The 22,311-nt window shown below is 38.5% G+C and overlaps 1 protein-coding gene across 1 annotated transcript; it reads right to left on the bottom strand.

The window, feature by feature from the left end:
* Window positions 1-2,138: 2,138 nt before the first annotated feature.
* slc24a5 (solute carrier family 24 member 5) lies at window positions 2,139-18,474 on the bottom strand. The gene is made up of 9 exons (XM_067971159.1): window positions 18,205-18,474; window positions 17,824-18,003; window positions 15,971-16,054; window positions 15,665-15,768; window positions 15,128-15,228; window positions 13,169-13,452; window positions 8,862-9,068; window positions 7,439-7,540; window positions 2,139-4,299 (listed from the first exon to the last, which is right to left on the bottom strand). The coding sequence occupies exons 1-9, from the start codon at window positions 18,362-18,364 to the stop codon at window positions 3,980-3,982; spliced, it is 1,542 nt and encodes a 513-aa protein (XP_067827260.1). The 5' UTR covers window positions 18,365-18,474; the 3' UTR covers window positions 2,139-3,979.
* Between the last annotated feature and the right edge of the window lie 3,837 nt (window positions 18,475-22,311).

Here is a 22,311-nt window from a genome sequence, read left to right on the forward strand (position 1 = left end):
TTGTTACTAAAATTTGTTACTAGAATTTATTTACAATGCCATTGACAAAATGAAGTTCAGGGCTGTTACAGAATCACTGCTTAAGGAGAAACACTTTGGCTGTATGAATTTTGCAATTTAACCAATCAACTCTAACTGTACAAGTCTTCGATACATTTTTATCTCTCATCTCCCTCTCCAGGCACAAGGTCATTGCTGGGGAAGCTCCAGGCCTCTGCTCAATTCTTCATAATTAATGTAACTGAATTTACTGTGTGCTGTTGCTCTGTACTCCAGTGCATGTGTTGCTTAATTTTTTATTATCCTGAGACCCTATGAGACTAACTTCAGACATCTCTCGGCCTGTGCTGATATCAATTTGGCGCTCCACAAACTGATACCTGCTATTTTGAATTATTACAATTTTTGCAGTGTCAAACTTTTACATGTGGATGATAACCTTGATGGTTGCTTTGGTTTTGGCCAAGAGTTGGTGAACTCTATAAAGCATACCTCAATTACTATGAAAGAAGCTGCTCTTGGACCAATTCTTCCTGAGGATATTAATTTTTGTTTACTCTTCACAGAAAAATTCCTTTTTTTAACCTACTTTGATCTTGCAGAATTGGATTGTAGATTTGACTGTGATTGCTTCTTGCTTTAACTTCCACTGACAGGACAAGGCCATTTTGCGAAGCTAGAGTTGATTGAATCTCATGGAAAAGTGCATTTTAAGCAGTGGCTAATATACTTTACACTTAGAGTTTACCTGCTTACAGTACAAGCACACACTAGGGAAACTTCTGGTAGTTAATTTAGGAGAGATTCAATAAAACTGCTACTCGACTGTCTCATTTTTACCTGAAACTAGGTTGCTTCCAGGAAGGATTTGCAGTTTTGAAAACCTGACCTTGTCTGAAAAGTCCACCTCTCTTGAGGGTACACTACTAAATAAATTCTTAGTGTTGTATGGAGGATGTGACCAGAGGAAAACTTCCAGTTATGAATTAAGCTAACAATTTTTTTTTGAGTAAACTTCTCTACCTTGATCAATTTGCCTACATAAGTCATTGTTCCAAGCACTTGAGACCGTTTGAAAGGCACTATATAGAGCTGGTTATCGGTAGGAGTAATTCTAGAGCACTTAGGAGGAATCAGTAGGATTTGATTCCATGATATCCGATTCTCTTTGTCTTCCCTTTCCCGACATTTTCCTTTTCCCCAGAAGTAAAAAAAGGACAAATGCATTGAACAAACATCACCCCGATAATACATAAGTAATCTTTCTGAAAGACAGAATAAGCTGCTTTGTGATGTGAAAGGTGCTTATATTTGAAGAATGAAAGTCTCTAAGGTAAGTGAGTTTTTTTTATTTGGTAATTTTTGTTCAGTTTTGAACAGGTTATGTAACCAAGGGTATCAAGGCCATAAAAATGTATGGATTAATAATGTGGAAGAAATAAGTCCATCAACTCCTTGGCTATGCAGGGTTTATGTTTTACTTTGGGTTGGCAATGGGTTAGGTTGTTTAAATTTAATGACTTTTAAATAGCTATAATATATTCAAAATTGGAAATGCAATACTGTTAATGTTTTGCATTCATAGGTCTAGAAAAGGCAATATAATTGCATTTTGTTCACTGTAAACTTTCTCACTTTGTAGCCACATGTTATTGCATTCAAAGCTTGCAAATGCTGATTAGATTTTAAAAGGTTATGAATTCTGTACTATTCATCTTAGAGCAATATTTGTTCTTCAACTACTCTTGCCTCTTCCTCTTCTTTCCCCTTCTCTTCCCCTCCCCCCCCCCCCCCCCAATCCCAAACAAATAGTATTTCCATATTGATCGAGATTTCATGAAGCTGAAAGCAAGTTCATGTGAATTACCTTCCTGGCCCCTGAGTAGGGCTGGAATATTACTCCATTCCAGTTTTTTCTGGATGACTTTTGAAAGCCTTTTTTGACCAAGCACACAATGAAACATCAGTTCATGTTAAATATTAGGTACCAATAGAAACTGCTGGTATCACTTACAAATAATAGTTTCAAATTGAAGAAAAATTTTAATGATTTCTTGTGTACATAGTTTAACATGTGCAATATATTTTGAAAGTTGTGTAGAGTATGGAATAATTTCCATTTCTTATTGGAACCCCTCTAAACCAGTACTATTGCTTGTTAAATCAGATTCTTGTATTCATAAAATTATGTCCACAATCCAGAGCTAGTCTGTAATCAATAACTTGCATTTACATAGTGCTTTAATGTAATAAAACATCCCAAGGCGCTTCAAGCGGAATCAAACAAAAATTGACACCAAGTCGGAGCTGTTAGGATGGGTGACTAAAAACTTGATCAAAGAGGTAGGTTTTAAGGAGTGTCTTAAAAGTGGAGATCTTTAGGGAGGGAAATCCAGAGCATGGGGATTAGATGGCTGAAGGCATGGTCTCCAATGATGGGACAAAGGAAGTGGAGGATGCACAAGCGGACAGAATTGGAGTGACAGACAGTTTTAGGGCTGGAGGAGGGAGGAGTGAAGCCATGGAGGGATTTGAACACTGGTGAGAATTTTAAAATTGAGGTGTTGATTGACTGGAAGTTAATGTAGCTCAGCAAGCTCAGGTGAATAGGATTTTGCTGTATCCAAACTGAGTTTTGGATAACCTCATGTATGAGGAGGGTGGAAGATGGGAGGCCAGCCAGTAGAGCCTTGTAAGAGTCAAACCTGGCTGAGGCAGGAGTGGAGACAGGTGATGTTATGGAGGTGGAAGTAGGTAGTCTTGTGATGGACAGGACATGGAGTCAGAAGCTGCAAACAGTCTCATTCAGCCTGAGACAGGGGGCTGGAATCAGTGACTAGGGAACGGAATTTATAATGGTGGCCGAAGACTGTTTAATGGGAGGAAGTTTTGGCTTATCCAGGACCGGGTGTCGCATAAGTAGTCTGCCAACGCAGGCAGTGGAGGGGGTCGAGAGAGGTGGTGAACTGGAGCATAAAGGTGGAACCTGACATCTTTGGATGATATCACAGAGGAGCAGCCTGTAGATGAGCAATGGGAGGGATTCCAGAAGTAATGGCATGGGGACAGGAAGAGAAACTGTTGCAAGAGATTCTCTGGCTACGATTGGAACCACTTAATTGGATAATGGAGAGGTGTTGGAGGCAGATGGTGTGGTCAACTGCGGCAAAGGCTGCAGACAGGTCAAGAAGAATGAGGAGGGATAGGGCATCATGGTCACTGTCAGAGGCTGTCATTTGTGACTTTTATTAGGCTGGAAACCTGATTAGGGGTTCAAACATGGAGTTCCAGGAAAGGTGGGCATGGATTTGGGAAGAGGCAACAACTCATTCAATGATTTGAGAGGAAAGGGAGGTTGGAGATGGGATGGTAGTTTGCAAGGACAGAGGGGTCAAGGATGAGTTTTTTTTAGGGGGGGGGGTGGGGTGGTGAAGGAGGCATATTTGAAAGGGTGGGGGACACTACCTGAGCAGTGGGGAGTGTTTCCAATGTCAGCAAGCATGGTGTCCAGGAAGGGAAGTTAGCACGTCAGCTGTTCAGTGGGAATAGGCTCAAGAGAACAGGAGGCGGGTCTCATGAATAAGATGAGCTCGACAAGGGGAAATGGGAATTCGGGGCTATGGCAGTGGGTGGTGAAGGGAGGGATCCGGCTGATGTAGGTGAACGGATGGTCTCAATCTTAGTGACAAAGAAATCCATGAGCTCCTTGCACTTATTGGTGAGAGTTAAGGGGGCAAGGGAAGAGGATTTTAAGATGGGTGGCAATGGAGAAAAGAACTAAGGGGTTATCTTTTTACTCCAGGATCGTCTGAAATGCAGTGAGCAGTTCTGGCAGTAAAGAGCAGGGCCCAATAGTGCTTGATGTGGTCCTCCTATAATGTCAATAAAATTACTGAAAGGAAAAGGGGCAAAAATCAAAATTAAGTTTCATCTTTGGTTACTTACAAATGTCAATTACACTGTAATTTGTATTTCAGTATTAGTTGCATGTCCTTACGCGAATGTTGCCTAGTATTCCCAGTTCATTTAGAATTGAGATGGTGAGAAAAACTAAATAAGCAAACAAACACGCTGCTCCAAGTTTCTTATCCAGTTTCCATCCATTAATTTGAATGGCCACAAATATGAAGACAATGGAAAGGAGAAGAGAGGTAGTCGTGTAGGTCAGGCCACTGCTGTTCACTTTTATAGGCGACGCTGTGTCAACAAATACAGTTTTAACAAACCAGGGCACACCTAGACACAGCATATCAAATACATTGGAACCTACAATGTTCGACATAGCCATGACTCCTTTGCCTGGGGGAAGAAAAATATTTTATTCATTACAATTCTAGTAAAGCAATCAAATTTCAATAGTGCATTTATATAGCACCTTTAACTGATGTCTTGCAGCGTTTCATAGAAGTATAATCACACAAAAATCGACACTGAGCCCAAGGAAGGAGATGTTAGGAAGGGTGACTAAAACCTTGGTCATATAAAGGGCCTTGGAAGTGAAGAGGCAGAATTTAGGAAGGGAAATCCAGAGCTGAGGGCCTTGACAGCTGAAGGTATGGGGTGAAGAGTGGGGGGATGCACAAGAAGCCAGGATTTTTAGGAACACAGGGTTGTAGAGGTGGACAAGGCCATGAAGAGACTTTAAACAAGAGGATGAGAATTTTAAATGTGAGGTGTTGGGGAACCAGGAGCCATCTAGGTTAGTGAGCATTGGTGGTGGGTGAGGTGCAGGGTAGAACAGGGACAGCTGACGTTTATGGAGGATAGAAGGCCAACCAGGAGACTGTTGGAATAGTCGAGTCCTGATTAGGTTTTTGGCAGCAGATGGGCAGAGGCGGAAGTTGGCGGTTTTTGTGATGGAGCGGATATGGGGTCAGAAGATGCTGAGGTTGTGAACTGTCTGGTTCACACGAATGATCGGCAGGAGTATAGAATCGGTGGCAGCAACGACTGGCATTTATATAGCGCCTTTAATGTATTAAAACAGCCCAAGGCGCACAAACAGTATGGAGTTTGTAACGGGGTTGAAGATGTTGGTGTTTAACAGGAGGAAATTGCGACTCGGAACTGGATGTCAGACAAGTGATCTGACAACAAGCGATGGAAGGGTAGAGAGGGGTAGTTTTAGAGATGGAACCAAAGAAGTCAGGAAGTTACTATCCCAATTGGCCAAACTCCTTTGAAAAAAATTATGATCCTTGCTGTTTATTTTCATTTGGAAAATTTGTTAGTCACTGAATCTAAAGCAGGGGTGTCTATAAAGTGTAGGCCCTGGAAATCTGGTCCTGAGCCCAGGCAATTCAGTTCTATTTACCTATGTTTCTTATTGGCTTATTTGTTTTGAATTTTGTGGGCATGGAGGTTTGAAATGGCAGTTGCCTCATTGGTGGATAAATCCTAAATTAGAACACTTGATGTGTTATCGGTATGTATGGAAATATGTTTAAGCTTTATAACGTGGCCCTAAAGAAAAGAAGCTCAGATCACTCAGGTTCTCAGACACCAGATTGTGGAAACTACTGTGATAAGTACTTCTCTTCTGACTTGGGTTGGGTGTAGTAGTATTCAGCATATGCTTTTCTAGCATTGTGACTTTGATATTTATATGTATGGCTATAGTGCATACTCTGGCCAATTTACTCAAACAGCTATCCAAACTGTACTTCTATTTGAGCTGACCTACCAAACAGACTACTCCTTACTGGAGCATTCATAAAGTCTTGTATTTAATTATTGAACTCTGCATTATGGAGGCTTAGTCTCAAATCTGGAAGAAATTGAGCTAGCAGGACACAAACTTTCAACAAACTCCTGTTGCCTTGTTTTCTCTACCATCTTTCTCTACCATACAGTCACAGTAAAATTTATCTTAACTATATTTGTACTGTTGACCCAAAAGAGCTGATCTACCAACAAGCAGGTCTTCATAAAATCAGTTCAAATAGCAGGAAATGTATGGGGATTACTGGTTGCATCAGCTTATAGATATTAATTAGTGCTAATATCTGCCAAAGAAATAGCACCAGTGGATGTAGAATGATGAGCCTCAATTTAAAAACAATTAAAAACAAGCCTCTTTTCCAAATTTGAAAACATTCATAAGTTAATAGGATGTAGAAGACCAGACCTATTCAATTATAATAAAAATGTGGCGTTGAGAGTAAAATCTTAGACGCCAACGCTGTACTGCTTGAGGACATGAAAGGCACTATATAAATGCAAGTGAAAGTGTTTGATATTCCAAATCCACCTAATGTTACTGACAGAGTAGGCAATAGCACAGTTAGTGGAATCTTTTTGTAGGGAACAGTGCCACCAACAATTGTTTTGCAAGTAGCAGATTCGATAAATGCATATCTAAATCCAGCTCCAAGCCCTACCTAGCCACTTACTTATTTCCCAAAGACACAGATCTCCACACTAAGTACAAGGTAGAAAACTGAAACTGGTGCCACGTGAACACATACCAAACTTTTCAGTCCAAATACTGCAGGATATAGTGTCCATGCTGTGATTGTTGCATTTAACTTTCTTTCCTCCATAAGGTCCCTTCTCTAATGACTTTCCTTGCACCCCTTCAGTTCTTCGGTGTGTTGCATCCTGTCTGTTTCAAAATGGTTTAATGCCATCCTGAAAGAGCAGGTTTAATAAGTTAAGGCCAGTCCCAGTACCCCCCCACATCTTAAAAGGAATGCTTTCTGGGATTGTTGTATGGATGCAGTTTGCTTTCCATATGGGTTCCCCACTCAGGGAATTCATCAAACCTATCTGCAGAGGTGTACATTGTGGATGAGTTAAGCTTGTGCAGTCATTGTACTGCTGTGAGCTATGCAGGAGATGTCTTTGGGAATAAAGCAATATGTTCATGTATTAATCAGTGTTTACAATATATAAAAATGTAATCACTTAATGACATGGGATTTTTAAAAAAAAATAAAGATCCACCCTCACAGAAAACCTCCAACTTGTTGAAACTGCAGCATGTGAAGTCTCAGACTTCTGAAAAGGTCTGAATGGTTCTAACTTTGATCTCACCCAGGTTGTCTAAACACCTGAGCTCTCCCATTCCTGCTTGCTATCCACTATCCCTGCTCCATGTAACATGTGGAAAATGTGCATTGAGGACAGAATCCAGGGCAGCTTCTAATGGTACCTGCAACTGAATAGCCTGTTGACTCATTAACATAAGTGGCCACTTAAGTGAGGTAGTTAGTACCCATCTTTAAAGATTTTGCATGCCATTAAATGTTCTTTACTAGTTTCACATTAAACCACTAACAATCTTAAACATATCTAGCATTAAATAAAAATTAGTCTTATCAGTAGCACATCAACATCACTAACTTTCCCCCTATTTTTTTTTGCAGTCTCTCCTACTCTTTCCTCTCCATTGGTTTTTATACATATCACAGTTTAGTTTTACATAAAGTATCAATACCTTCTCTGGCAACAAGTACACTGGCCAGTGTGTCTGGGATACTGGTGCCTGCTGCCAACAGTGTGAGACCCATGACTGTTTCAGGAATTTCCAGGGTTTCTCCTGCATTACAAATGAAATGGTCTGAATGGTGTTTAGAGTTGCCAAAGATGGATAACCCTCTTGCCCTGCCCTTAGTAAGAAGATTGTTAAAAATAACCATCCCAAAAATATTCAATAAAACAAGTATTTAAGACTGACCACAGGATACATCCTACATCCAGTATACAAGTTCTTTACAATTAATAGTTAAAAGGTTTGATGGGGTGGCATGTGATATTTTTGCTGAGATTATAAAACAAACTTTTCTGATCCACAAAGGCAGTTGATACCATATACTAAACTTAACACCAAGGCCCACATTTTTTCTACAATAGCTTAAAGAGCAAGGCCATAATTATGTTCACACTTCTAAATTAAATGTACTCATTCAAGTTTTATAATAAATTCTCAAATTATGGTGATGTAATTTGTGATAAGACTGAGGTAATGCTTCATATGGCCCTGTCATACACACACCTTTTACCAATGTAGCTCTTTCCAAGCTAATTTACAGCAGAATAGTCAGGTCCAAAACAGTTTATATAATATGCTGTTAAAACAAAGCTAAACCAAAAATGCTGGAAATGCACAGCTGATTTGATCCTCAGTTTAAAAAAAGTTAACATTTTGGGTTTAGGTCCTCAAATGAAGGGCCTACACCCAAACAGTTAACCCTTTCCAGTCTATTTACAGAGTACTGCAACTGGCTCTATTTCCAGCACCGTTTTTAAACTATATAAAATAACCACCTATACAAGGTTGGCTGCATTAATGCACCCCACAATGGCTTGATAAATATTTTGTGCTGAGAGTACTGCACGTTCAGAGGTGCTGTCTTTGGATGAGATGTTAAAGTAAGGCCTCAGCTGGATGTAAAGTATCCCACAGCACTATTTGAAGAGTGGCAGAGCGCTTCTTGTGCTTGGCCAACTTTATCCTTCAACACCACCAAAAATATTATCTGGCCATATCTCAAGCGCTTTGAGACATCCTGAGGTAATGAAAGGTGCTATATAAATGCATGTTTGATTTTTTTTTACAAAGTAGGGTTATCAATTCTTAGTTAAATTAATCATTGCGCATTGCAAAGTTAGTGACCTATAAGAGAACCTACTACTGTAAATCAGTTTCCATAATGGTTACCAGTAAAACTGATGTGAAACAACAAGAAAAGGTCCCTTGTACCAGTGAATAAATGACATCCAGGCTGATATACAGATAATAACCTGAGAGAGTGCAGCATTTACATACACTGCGAAGAGGCAAAGTACTACTGCACTGATCTTTCATTTATATTAATAGAAAAACATTGAATTATGTATAGTTTTTACATGATTCTTACCCACTATAATTACCATCCAAACCAACACATATGTAAATCCAGAAATCCATACAGCACACATGAAAAAAGTTAGCATGAACCACTTTCTCCATTGACGTCTGCGACAATCTGGTGTCGTTATGAACAGCAGTGCAGTGATGGGAAGAGACAGCACCCACATAATTCGCTTTATATCCGATTCGGGCATTACAAAGACACTTGGTTGATCTGTATCAAAAAAATAACCTGGTCAAATAACTGATAGTTTTATATTGTAGAAGCAGTGGTTCCTTCAGATCAGTTCTTGAATCTTTCCTCCCCCCACCTTTTACACTTGTGAAGTGCCTTGGGATGATTTTCTATTTTTAAAAAAGTACTGTATAAAGTTGATAATGTTGAAACAAAAACAGAAAATACTGGAAACACTCAGGTCAGTCATTTCAGGTGTGGACCATTCATTAAAACTGTCCTGAGTGTCCTCAGGAACATAGGAACCAGAATAGGTTATTCAGCCCCTCGAGCCTGTTCCACCATTCAATTAGATAATGGCTGATTTGTATCTCAACTCCATTTATCCACATTGGTGCCACATCCCTTTATACCCTAGCCTAACAAAAAAAAAACCTATCAACTTCTCTGCTCTCCATAGCTACTGAGTGTTTCCAGCATTTTAGGTTTCAAGTTTCCAGCATCTGTTTTTTTCATTGAGATTTTTGGCACTGATTTCCTGAAGATGGGGGCTTATGCTGGGGTTATATACATGCTGACAGCTTTTCAATACCTCATCCGAATGACTATTCTGAAATATGTGAACCTATAAAGTGAGTGGCAGCAGGATATTTGACTGGGAGAAGGGGTATCACAGTTGAGCTGAATCCAGTTCGTTGTGCTGCTTGATCAAAGTAACCCAACTACCTTTTTCCTTAGTTTAATTTCAAAATATCTGCCTACTTTAAAATGGATCATTGTAAAAGTAATTTAAGATTTAGCCAATAAAAAAACTCTTCCAAAAAAAATCTACAGCTGAGATCACTTCAGTCACAAGAATCTTAGTGGTAGATCAAAAAAAAGTCCAAATATCTGAAATTTGGACCAATTTTTTTCAATCTTCCACAAAGTTTCTTGTAACTGAAGTGATTTCTCAGCTGTAGATTTTTTGAAGGGTTTTTATTAGCTAAACCTTAATTACTTTATTAAAAAATTAATTCTGAAATGGTTTCTTTTTGAAATTAATAAACATAACTTTTAGATTAAAAACTTCAACTGTGCATTTAGGTGTAATTAAATTGTAAACCAGTTTAGAAAGAATGCATTTATGATTTCACAAAATCCAAAAAAGCTGGGAACGCAGGTTGGTCAGCATCTGCACAGAGAACAAATGGTCGATGTTTGTGTGTACTCTTCAGAACTGAACATTTTAAAAAATGAATAGTGATAGAAAAAGACAGGCAAAACAGGAAATGAGTGGAATGCTTAAGATGGTGTAGCAGATTATCTCGGATGAAGTAACGAAGAAACATTAAAACAAACACATTAAAGAAACAAAATGTGTGAATAATTAGTAGGAAGGGGAGAGATGAAAAACAAAAGAAGCTGGGGATCAAGTTTGTAATTTAAACAGAAGATGCTGGCAAAGTCCCTGTTGAAGTGTTCTCATTCTTTGAATCTGCTGTACTCTGCCAGCATCTTGTTTAAATTTTTGAACCTGAGCTCTGGGTTTTGACAGAATCTGCACCCACAATATCAGCTCATCTGTTCTCTCCATAGATGCTGCTGAGTGATTCCAGCATTTTCTGTTTCTATTTAAGATTTCCAGTATCTGCATTATTTTTCTTTGCTTTTCTGCTCCCTCACCTTTTTATTTAGGCCTCCTTCTGCCTCAGCTATTCACACTCTGTTTAATTTCTTCAATTTATTTAATGCTTCTTTCTATTAAGTCATCCAACAAGCATCCCACCAATCCTTTCCTAATTCTATTAATAGAATTGTTTATCTAATTTCAGTTCTGTAGGAAGGTATGGGCTCAAAACATCAACTGTCTGTTTCTCCACAGCTACTGACTGATCTGCTCTGTTTGTGTTTCAGAATTCCAGCATTTACAATATTTGGGATTTTATTTGAATGGTCAAAATCTTTTCACTTACCCCAAATTCTACAACAATTTAACTTTTTGTTCAATTTTGTTTGTCATATCAGCTGCATTTATACTGCAACTGTAGTGATTTCCACTCTGCAGTGACACTATGTTGCAGTCCAACCTAACTCCAGAGCTCAGTGGTCAAAGACTCCCTGGAGGTGTTGAACACTAAATGGAGTATAACTCCAGTGCAATGTAAAACATGTTTTAGAAAGTGCTCAAGGAGACACTTTGGGCCTCAAACTGGACGAGTTTTTGAGTGTAGATATACCTAGAAAACTTATATTTTGGCTGTTGGGAGGGCAGCTTTGTGTATGTGTTTCAGACTGGTAGCTTTAACAAATTCACCATGAATACGAAAGGTAAATCTGGAATATTTTAAAATTAGATTGAACAAGGGTACACAAGTTCAAACTAATAAAGAGGTAAATTGAGGACTGATGTGAAGCAATTCTTCAGAGTTATCAACATCTGTAATAAATTTCCAGGGAGAGTAGTGGGTACAAACAGCCTGAAATCCTTTAGGAAACAATTGGATGCTGAAATAGGAAGGGGGGGGGGGGGGGAAAAAGAAGAGAAGGAAAAAAAAACTTAATGATTGCCCTGGATGGATGAATAGCAATCATCCATAATTATCTTGGTGAAATGGAAAGTTCTGGTTCTTATTTTTTGAAGAATGATGATTACATTCATTAGACTTTTTGGGTCTATGATTAAAAAATCTGATCATCCTGAACATAACTTAGTTTTCAGCACTTATTCATATTTTGTTGTTCTCAGCAGAATTTTAATGCAAGTGTGCTATGTTAGCTAATTAGTTCAAAATGATCCACCCTACAGCATCTTTGAAAATACAGGAAGGTGACAATCATTTTACAACCCACACACAATTATTAAACATTGGGTTGAATAAACACACAAGAGTGGTCACACACAAGAGTGGTCACACACAAGAGTGGTCACACACAAGAGTGGTCACACACAAGAGTGGTCACACACAAGAGTGGTCACACACAAGAGTGGTCACACACAAGAGTGGTCACACACAAGAGTGGTCACACACAAGAGTGGTCACACACAAGAGTGGTCACACACAAGAGTGGTCACACACAAGAGTGGTCACACACAAGAGTGGTCACACACAAGAGTGGTCACACACAAGAGTGGTCACACACAAGAGTGGTCACACACAAGAGTGGTCACACACAAGAGTGGTCACACACAAGAGTGGTCACACACAAGAGTGGTCACACACAAGTTGAATTTGTGGCATGGCCTTTCTGTATGCCTATTTATGAACATAAAAGTTCTGGGCCCAAGTTGTTTTCAAATGTGTTTCTAACGCTCCACAAAAATGCAGCATTCAGAAATGTTAACACACTAAATTGAAATATCTTGGTGTTCAAGACTAGATAGAATATTCTGCAGAGATAAGTAAATTTAGAGAGATTATTCCACTGAATCACTACATAATCCTGAACGTTGTAAAAGGAAGATACCTGCATACTCAGCACTCCTTTTCAAATCATCCTTTGTTCCAGTGTTTGACACAGCCTGCAAAAAGATATTTGAATCATACAGCACAGAAGGGGGTCATACAGCCCATCGTGCCTGTGCCGGCTCTTTGGAAGAACTATCCAATTAGTCCCACTCTCTGTCCAGTTCCTGAAACAGTACCTGTATATTGATACCAGAAGTATTGTTGCAAAAATGGCATAATTTGAGAGGCTGATTCTATAGAAAATGTTTAAGTGGCCAGTGATTTAAATACAGGGTCACAGATTGCTAAGTGTACAGGTATCCTGTGGCAAATTAGTCCAACACTTAAGACCACTAGAAAGTTCAATACAAAAGTGAAGTCTTAAGCAGCAGACAAGCCACAAAAGGAGTGTGAAATGGGAACAGAAAAATCAAATTGGAGGTAGGGTGGTATAGAGGTTAAAAACAAATTGCTTTGAATAGATGCCACGATCCACATCTAATGTAGGCTATTCCTGAATGAGTGTGCTTAGTGTCAATCTAAAACAAAAATATGGAGCATTTCCAAATGTTAACATACCTCACTTTGACGAACAGAAAAATTCCTCCCCCTCAAAAAAACCAAGAGGCACCTTTTCTATGTATACAAAGTAGCATACTAACTCACATGTAAATGTTCCATGCAAACCAAATAGGCTACTACTAGTATTACCTTCAATAATCTCTGAGAGCCCGTGTAAACTAAGAGAGAGTTGGGAATAATCAGAGTCTTCCTGAAAGATCCCACTGTCTGATCGAGAACGTCGATGTACCAGCGGTCCATTTTTTCCTTTCCAATCTATTAGTGGTTGTTGCTCATTGCCATCTTCCATTGCTCGTGTCAAACAAGTACAGCATGGGCTAAACTTCGCCATTATGTACTGGTTTATTCGAATGTCAAAGCACAGAACCACAATGTATACTGCATAGATCAATAACAAAGAAGCAGACTCATACCTAAAAAGGCAGAACAGACAGTTTTTAAATAGGCACACCAACTAGATCATGCATTGTTGTCAAGTGTTACTCAGCAATGTAAAATAAAAAGTTAATTCAGCCCATGTACTGGGTATAAAGCATTTCATTATTGCAAATAGTCAACAGTTGTACACAAATTAAAAAAGTGTTTTTTTAAAAAAAAAGACAAAGTAAATTTTTCCTTGAAAAAAGTAGAAAGCTAATGTGATGGATTAGATAAGTGAAATCCAGGGGCTCTCGTGGTTATTATAGAAATGGACCTCAGACTAAGGTTCTAATTTGAATCCCAGCCACAATTCAGATTCACAACTGAGCTTTGCCCAGAGGGATAATTTCACCATTTCTGGCGAGATTGTGAGGGAGGGTGAGAGAATGCAGTTCATGTATTGTCATGCATACTATTAAATCAGTCCCCCTAAAGAGCAATGTGGAAAGAGTTTATGGGATGGACCAAAAAAAAGGAAAAAAGAGATGGCATTGTTTCAAATATTAAAAAATTAAAAACACCATCTAAATATTGTAATTATTTAGTTAATACCATAATTTTAAATTATAATGATGTGGAGATGCCGGTGATGGACTGGGGTTGACAATTGTAAACGATTTTACAACACCAAGTTATAGTCCAACAAATTTATTTTAAATTCCACAAGCTTTCGGAGGCTTCCTCCTTCGTCATTTCCATACCGTTCACCTGACGAAGGAGGAAGCCTCCGAAAGCTTGTGGAATTTAAAATAAATTTGTTGGACTATAACTTGGTGTTGTAAAATCGTTTTAAAATTATAATGACACCAGAGTGACTACTGAATTTTAGACACATACATTTTTAGTGCTTAATAAGGTGAGGAATGTCAGTGCTGGGAAATGGAACACTTGGCTATTTCTGACACTCAGTGCAGCAAATACTTCCGATATAGTCTAGTTAGCTGCAGATGAAAGCATCTTCCACTCAACCCCAAGCTTAGAAGAGTTTCTAAAACTGCACCACTGACACTTTCGCTTTCCCACATCAGTCATCCTGTGGCCACTCAGTAAATTTAATAGTTTTTGTGCCAAGAAATAGGACTGAAACTGTCCAAACCCCATTTCACATAGGGCCTTTAGACAGAGATGACTGTCATCCCATCAGTCTAGCTAGATTTGAAATCAGGTCCCAGTGGTAAAAGACTAGTTTGCTAACCTGCTGCACCACCTGATCTAAACATACATATCAATCAACAAAAGTTTCTTTTAAATGTGAAAATAATTATAGAAGTTAACTTTCATTGAAATATAATGGCTTGAAATATAATGCAGTCTGAACAAGATACATTGGTGGTCTTGATGTATGAACCCTCTCAATCCTTCTGATGAGGCAACAGCTATAGCTCTGAATGCAAGAACCTGCCCATAAGCCTGTGCCTTTAATGTTCTGAACTAGCCAAAAAGAGGCACCCATAAGCAGTCCAGGGATGACTCACCCTCCTTATAGTAGTGTGGCTGAGATTGGGAAGTCAGTTGAGCGAGTAAACCAAACCAATGATTGATTTTGGGATTTTCTTGGTCCGTACAGCTCAGTATCAATTCATGTGTTGCATCTACCCACTGAATTATTGGGTGGGGAAAATTAGATTTTTCAAAACTATATTTTAATAATAGGCTGAGAAATCTTACCAGTAAATCACATTGTCAAAGATAATCGCAATAAGTGCTGCAACACTAATAGCATAAGCTGCACAATCTCTGAACAGCGGCCAGCAAGTCAATCTGCAAACCTAGAAAAGTTTACAAAATTATTTTGTTACAAGAATTTAACCTTTTGCTCAACCCTGATGGAAGTCCTTTTCTAATACAGGACACTTAACAAAATAGTTTCTAAAACCACTAAATTTTATACTAGAAATGTAGTTTCAGCCTAGAGTGCTTCACAATCCATGATCGATGATATGACTATCATATCTGTTTCAGTTCCTCACGTGACTGGGCTTTACTTCAATAAATTCTAAATGCAAGAACTTAAAGTAAATTTGAGCTGGTTAGATTTGGATAACATGAGTTTTGATATCATTTGTACATATTTTAATGAAGTTGTATAGTGGTTAACTATTCTTGCACTGATAAAATTAATGCAAAGATCTTGGAATTGTGCCAAACCAAAATACTGGTGCAACCTTTCTTCACCTCGTCAGCACCAAGTTTCTATTTACATACCATGGTGGTTAATAATCCACATGCAGTACAGATGCCAAGCAAATTGTAAACTGCTGACCCAACTATTGTACTAACGCCAATGTCTCCCTTCGTCACAAAGACTCCTATGTACAAAGAAGGAGAAAGATCAGATAGCAACTTCTAATGTTTAGAACAATCTAAAACAGTGTAATACATTAAGGCAAGACATTCATGTTGAACTCAAACCTATACAAATGAAAGTGATCACTGAACATTAATTGGAAACTGCTGTTCTTGTATTCAATCATTCAAGTATGTTCACATTAAAAAAATTACAAATGTTACCTAGAAAAGCCGTGACCAGTTCAGGTGCAGAACTTCCAGCTGCCATAAATGTTGCCCCAGCAACATCCTGAGAGAGACCAAGACCTAACAATCAATTACAAATGCTGTTATTATACTATTAGAATTCTATGCATGAATTAAATATGTATTTAACTGAAATCAGCTAAAAGATATCATTTGAAGTCTGCAATAACTTGACATAATGCCCAAGAGATTCAGCAGACCCTCAATTCTTTTCAAACTTGGCTTGACACTACAGTGGAGTAATAAATACACGCCACAGAACAGCAAGCCCAAGCAGTGAGAGATGGTCACCGAGGGGTCACGCACTGTTTGGCTGTAACGTATTCCAGAATAAGATGACGACCAATGCAAAATTGGCAGTACAACTACAACCTTAAGCCAGGCCCAGTATCCTTCAATAAGATACATGCCAAAGGTACATACCAGAAATGCAGCTAATGTATTTTTATTGCAATCCAGTTGGAAGGTGCAGAGGAGCTCAGACAGCAAGTCCAAATATCCTAAAGAAAATTCAGGCCAGAAGGGAATGCTGCACACAGCAGTGTGTGTGTACTGGTCATAACAGAACAAATACCGTGAGTTCTTTCTTTACAAGATGCAAAGCTTCCCGTTCCCTGAAGCCAATAAAAATATGCATTATACAATGAAGCTACATAGAATTATCAAACATTCAACCCCATTTAATGATTTGTGAAATAATTTAAAATTGGAAAAAAAACATGGTTATTTAAAAAGTGGAATGTACATCCTAAATTCAATGGGACACACAACATCTTTTACTTTAATAAACTATTTAGAAAGAGATCCTGAATGCACAAAGTCTGGTGTGAGAAAGGTGATCAAACTTGCTCTATCCAGACATACAATCATTCTACCATGGACTTAGATAATGTCCTCCTTTAGGGGCACGAGTTCCTTCCACTGGGGAAAACAATAGTCAAGCAGAATTGTTAATAGCTTTATAATCCTCAGTCCCTCTTCTCGATAGATATCCATCTAGCTCCCTTTTAAAAAGATGTCAATTGACCCTAAACCAACTATCTTTTTCTGGGTGCAAAAAATAAAATACTAAGGACAGGTAGCATCGGCTGAGAAAACAGACAGTTCAATGCCTCGAGTATGGACCCTTCATCAGAACCCCTTCTCTTGGAGTCTGCTCCACATAGCCACTATCCCGCAGGAAAAAAATGCTATTACTAATCTCTAATTTTGCGAGAGACTTGTGAATTTTGTACTTGTATTCTCCACCCTTCGGTTACCAATTTCTTGTAGTACAAACCAGACTGTTAGAAACTTTAACGAGCATCTTTAGAACAGTCTCAAAACTCACCTTATTCGTAAAAAATGTTGTAATGGTACCTTGTTAAAGAAGAGCTGCACTAAATTGATAACAGCACATTAGTCCATCTCCCATGGTATTGCACATGGGGAGTCGAGATAAATGAATTCTTCAGATGAAGTGGGGTTATAGGGCAGGGAGTGCAGATGTAAGTCATACATTCCGTCTATTTTTATACAATACTTTGATATTATAGTTAAAATAACAAAACCTGGGAAGCAGAGAAAGAGTTGGTTGGAGCATAGGTGTTTCTCTGCAGTGCAGGTTGCAGGAGCTGAGAAATGTAAAACTGAAGTGCTGTAGCACCACCGCTAGTCAAAGGGTGTAATTACAGGATCAAGTTTACATAGACAGTTTCCATTATAAACGTGGATGTAGGAATTTATAATGGAAATGTTAACACTGAAGTGTGACAATAGTATGTAAGACTTTGTAGACAAGAAGTGTGTGCAGATGCAAGATTATTATATATAATAACATTTACACTTACATTCACTGATAACTTCTAAGGAAGGCAAAAAATAATCTTCACAAACTATGTCTATAGCCAACAGCATGTAGAGGATGATGATAAAGTGAATAATTATCCCTCCCTCCTTTCTCTCCTCCTGCGTAAAAAATCCTTCAGGGAATTCGGATGAAGGAGGCTGTACGCACTTGGTTACGTTATCTGCTTTAAAGTAAGAAAAAAAATAAAGTTACATTTGAACCTGACCGTGAACACACAAATATTAATGCAATTCCCATATCAGACGTGGAAATTTACTGATGGTCAAAATATTGGAATAGCCAAGAGCTTGTTAAACTATCAGACTTATAACCGAGAACTCCCTTATACAATCAGCGTTACCCTGTTAAGGCAGAAACTAACCTGTCAGAGTTCGACGAACTCGCTCAGCATTGTCCAAGTTGGAGGAGGCAGCTTTGTGAATGAAATGGGCTATTCCATACACGAAAAAGCATATTCCCATCACAAAGAAGATCACTTCTGTTCGCCTTTTTCTGGGCTTCAACAATGCTGTCGTACTCATTTTTGATCACAAGATGTTCCGGCAAACCTCTAAATTCAACCACACTTTCACTGTTTACCAGCAATAGCAACTCATCAAAGTAGTTTAGTTTTGGTTTGCAACTGCATGAAAAGATTGAAAAACTCATCACAACTACTTTTAATTCGAACGTATTGGAGCTCAGATGACATGGATCACGAGTTGTACTAACTAATCATCTGAGTCAAGCAGCTTTCCCCGGAGGGCCAATTAGCTCGTTGATGAGGGAAAGGGAAGATGGAAAGGGGAGTGGTTCCTGAAGGGAATGAGAAAGGTTGCGTTTTCATTCGTGTGATGTATGTTGTAGATATTCATTTATAGGCTAACAAGAAAAACATGGTACAGGATAAAGTCAATACTTTTATTGAATAAGTAGGTTTAAGGACATGGCCCGATAGAATGGGATTTGGAAAAGGTATAAACATCAATGTAAGTATATTTTGGGTACAGATGATTTTACACCTATTTCTCATGATTACATTTCAAGATAAAATCTATTTCTCTCAGCCGCAGCATTTCTGGAATCACAACTATTTCTCGTGACTATGAAAATAATAGGGCTTTCAGGGAAGCAAATTAAGCAATGACGTTGTACATTTTTCTCTCCCCTGAAGGCATCGGCTCTTTGTTGGGTTGGGGTCCTACACATACGGGTTGGCTTTTAGTACCTGGTCCAAGTCACAATTATTCACATGAGAGCCTTGATAGTGACTGTCATAGGCAAGCTATGAAGCACATTTGGCTGGGAGAGGAGCCCAATTTCCACACATCTGCACTTCCAGTAGTGGTTAGGAGCAGGAACCCTAGCTTTTATCTCCAACAGTGCTAAGTAAGTACCATAGGCATTTTCACAAGATTTTGGTTGATCTGTTAAAACGCTGTTCTCTCCAAAGTTAAGCATGTAGAGGCTGTTGTTCTGAATACTAAAGCAAAATATTTTGAGATCAAGTTACCTCTTTGTACACTAATAATCTACGTATTAGCACATGGGAAAATGTTGCTTCATCCCAGGTTGATGAATTGTTCAAGAAGTTTTGTGTACTTTTATTTACTATTCTTTACATAGAATGTACAGCGCAAAACAGGCGATTCAGTCCATTCTCATCCTATTAGTGTAAATGTAAATGAGGAAGGTGGTGGAACCTAGTCTTCACTTTAAACATGGCTCTCCTTTCTGCTAAATGGAACTAGAAGTTTCAATGTCAAGACCACAACTGGAACTTTATTTTTTCACAGATGGCTAAACACAAGAAAATATGTTTCAATAGAGCAGCAAAATATTTGTGTAGTAAGCCTGTTTTGCTGTAGTTAATTAGTATTGAATAAACATGTATGGGGTTTGGGCCGAGGAAAGAAAGACTCATTCATTGCAGGAATTTGAAATTTGATCACGTTCATCAATGGTATGGAATAGGAAATTTTAACTTTTTAAATAGGTATCATTTAAAATGTTTCACCATAATTTGTGCATAGAAGAATTTGTGTGATACAATTTCCCTTCCCTGTTTTGTTTTTGACATAACGTAAACACTAGAAGTCAAGTGTGCATATGCCACAAGCAACTCGGTATGAGCTGCAAATGCTTTCACTGCTTACACCTTGTGACATTTTAAGGTTTTGAAACATAATTTCTCTTTCAACAGTGGTGTCGGAAGCCTCCTATGTAAGCCATGCCCCTTGTGATTTGGTAGCCTGTGTCTTAGTTGGGTAGCTCAGGGTTAACGATTATCCTATTTAGCAGTATACTGCACACTAGAATTTATGCAGTACCTTCGCAGAAGGGTATGTTGGTGGTGTAGTGGCTATGGTACTGCACTAGCAACCCAGAAGTCATGAGTATGAATTCCACCGTGGCAAGTTGTGAAATTGGAATCAATAAATCTGGTAGTTTGTGGACTAGCACTAGTTTTAAAAAAAACATGAAAGCTTCCGTATCATTGTAAAAACCCAGTGGGTTCACTACCATCCTTTAGAGAAGGGAGCCTGTCATCCCTAACTGATCTAGGCTAACCGTGACTCCAGTCCCACACACTATGGTTGACTCTTAGTGCCCTAGCAACTTTAAAAACAATCGTTAAAAATAAGGCCCTATCATATCAAGGCAGTGAGGGATGGGCAATAAATGTGGGAGCGTGACCCACATCCCAGGGGTAAACAAAAAAAACTACATTTCCTGTTTCTTGAAAGACAAATATCAAACTGGTATAGATTATAACTGCTAACTAAATTTATTTACACTTAAGCAACTTACAAAAGTACTAGGCAAACACTATACAGCACAATAAACTTCTAGAAATAAATCCAGAAACAGTTTGCAGTTACCCATTTCAAGCTCCTTCAATAAGCCCTACATCAACCATGCCTTTGATTCTGTGAAATTGCACTTTGTGAGAATAGTGGCTTTTATTAGTTTCTTCCTTCTGACCTGTTTACAATGAGAAGGAATACTTCTGAATTGAGGCTGCTTAGTTTTAAAATATACTTTTCCCTTTCAAGTTGCAACCTTTCAAGGTCTGTTTGGCCTTGCCTGGTTCAGTTAAGAATTGGAAAAACTCATTTGAACCATCGTGGACCCATTATAAGCCCCCCCTCCCTCCCTCCCCGCAGAAATGATGGCTTCCGAGTTAAATTCTTATCGGGTCATAAGTAAACTAATGCTCACTGCTTTGATTCTTTCTGTCATCACTTGGCAATGAGCCTCAGCAAAAACAGGAAATTTTATTTCACATCAACTTCCCGATTTTTAGCACCACGCGTTGAGAAACATGCACTGCACATTAGACCTTCTGGAGGTTAAGAGATCTGATAATTCCTTCAAATAAATAAGGATTTTGTATGATTTTTTTTCCATCAAGTTTGATTAAATTGAGTATAAAAGTAACAATGCTGTATTATCCTATGGCAATATGTGCACGCTCATATGATGAAAAACCATCACAACTGTTCCTTCTGTAAATCATGTACATGTACAATCTGACCAACCATTGAATCTACCTAACTCACAACATCTCCTGAGGGACAATTCTTTATTTAAAAAAAAAACTCCTGACCTTCCGAGGTAATGAAGTGAAACTCTAGAATATCTACCTGACTACACTGAGATTCAGTCGTAGCAGCTTACTTTCCACAAATGACATTTGCGTAGTCCCTGCAGCACCTCATGTTACAGACTTTTACAGGATTTTGATTGCTACCCCTCTTGTTCAGTCAGCAGTGACTACTATTGGACATTTTGTGCTCTCAATTTTTGTGGGATTCAGTTACATTTTTTATTTATTCCATCATATTTCTGAGTAGCTGAATGTATTACAAAGAACCCTATTAAATGTTACTTTACAGCTTTTATATAAACATTGCAGATTGTATGGACTCTCCTTTTGGAGTTATTTTTCATCATTTTCTCCAGTTTCAATTTTCCTGCACCATCCATATCCAAAAATTTGGGTAGCTGACACCAATGTGACTGTAAAGTCAGCTGTTAGGAAGTGTTCGAGACTGTCTATGGTGACTTTCTCCCTCTGATATGCTTACCACAATGCAAGTATCTAACTTCTGTTTGGTGCTTTGCTGTGATGCCACCGAGATCCAGTTATGTAAAATGCTGTGTGTTATATGTGAAAAATTATGCAGGGATCTTAAAGTATTTTCAGAGGCATTTTCTAATGTTCTAGGTTGGTGTACATTGATATAGGATGTTGTTGATCAGTTTTTGCTGAACAACATGTACTGCAATAGTTTGGAGCGCAGTGTAACTACCATTTAATTAAACAATACATTAGGTTTATCATTCTTGCCAATTTTGCTCCCTCCTCTCCTTTCCTGAATGCAGCTTGCTAGATTCAGTTCCATGGATGTCAAGAGCTCCCTATTAGCTCACCCAAGTAATTTATTCATGTGTGAGCCTTGATAACATCTGCACACTATTCAAC

This window comes from Heptranchias perlo, chromosome 34, assembly GCF_035084215.1.
Source record: "Heptranchias perlo isolate sHepPer1 chromosome 34, sHepPer1.hap1, whole genome shotgun sequence".
Classification (NCBI taxonomy): domain Eukaryota; kingdom Metazoa; phylum Chordata; class Chondrichthyes; order Hexanchiformes; family Hexanchidae; genus Heptranchias; species Heptranchias perlo.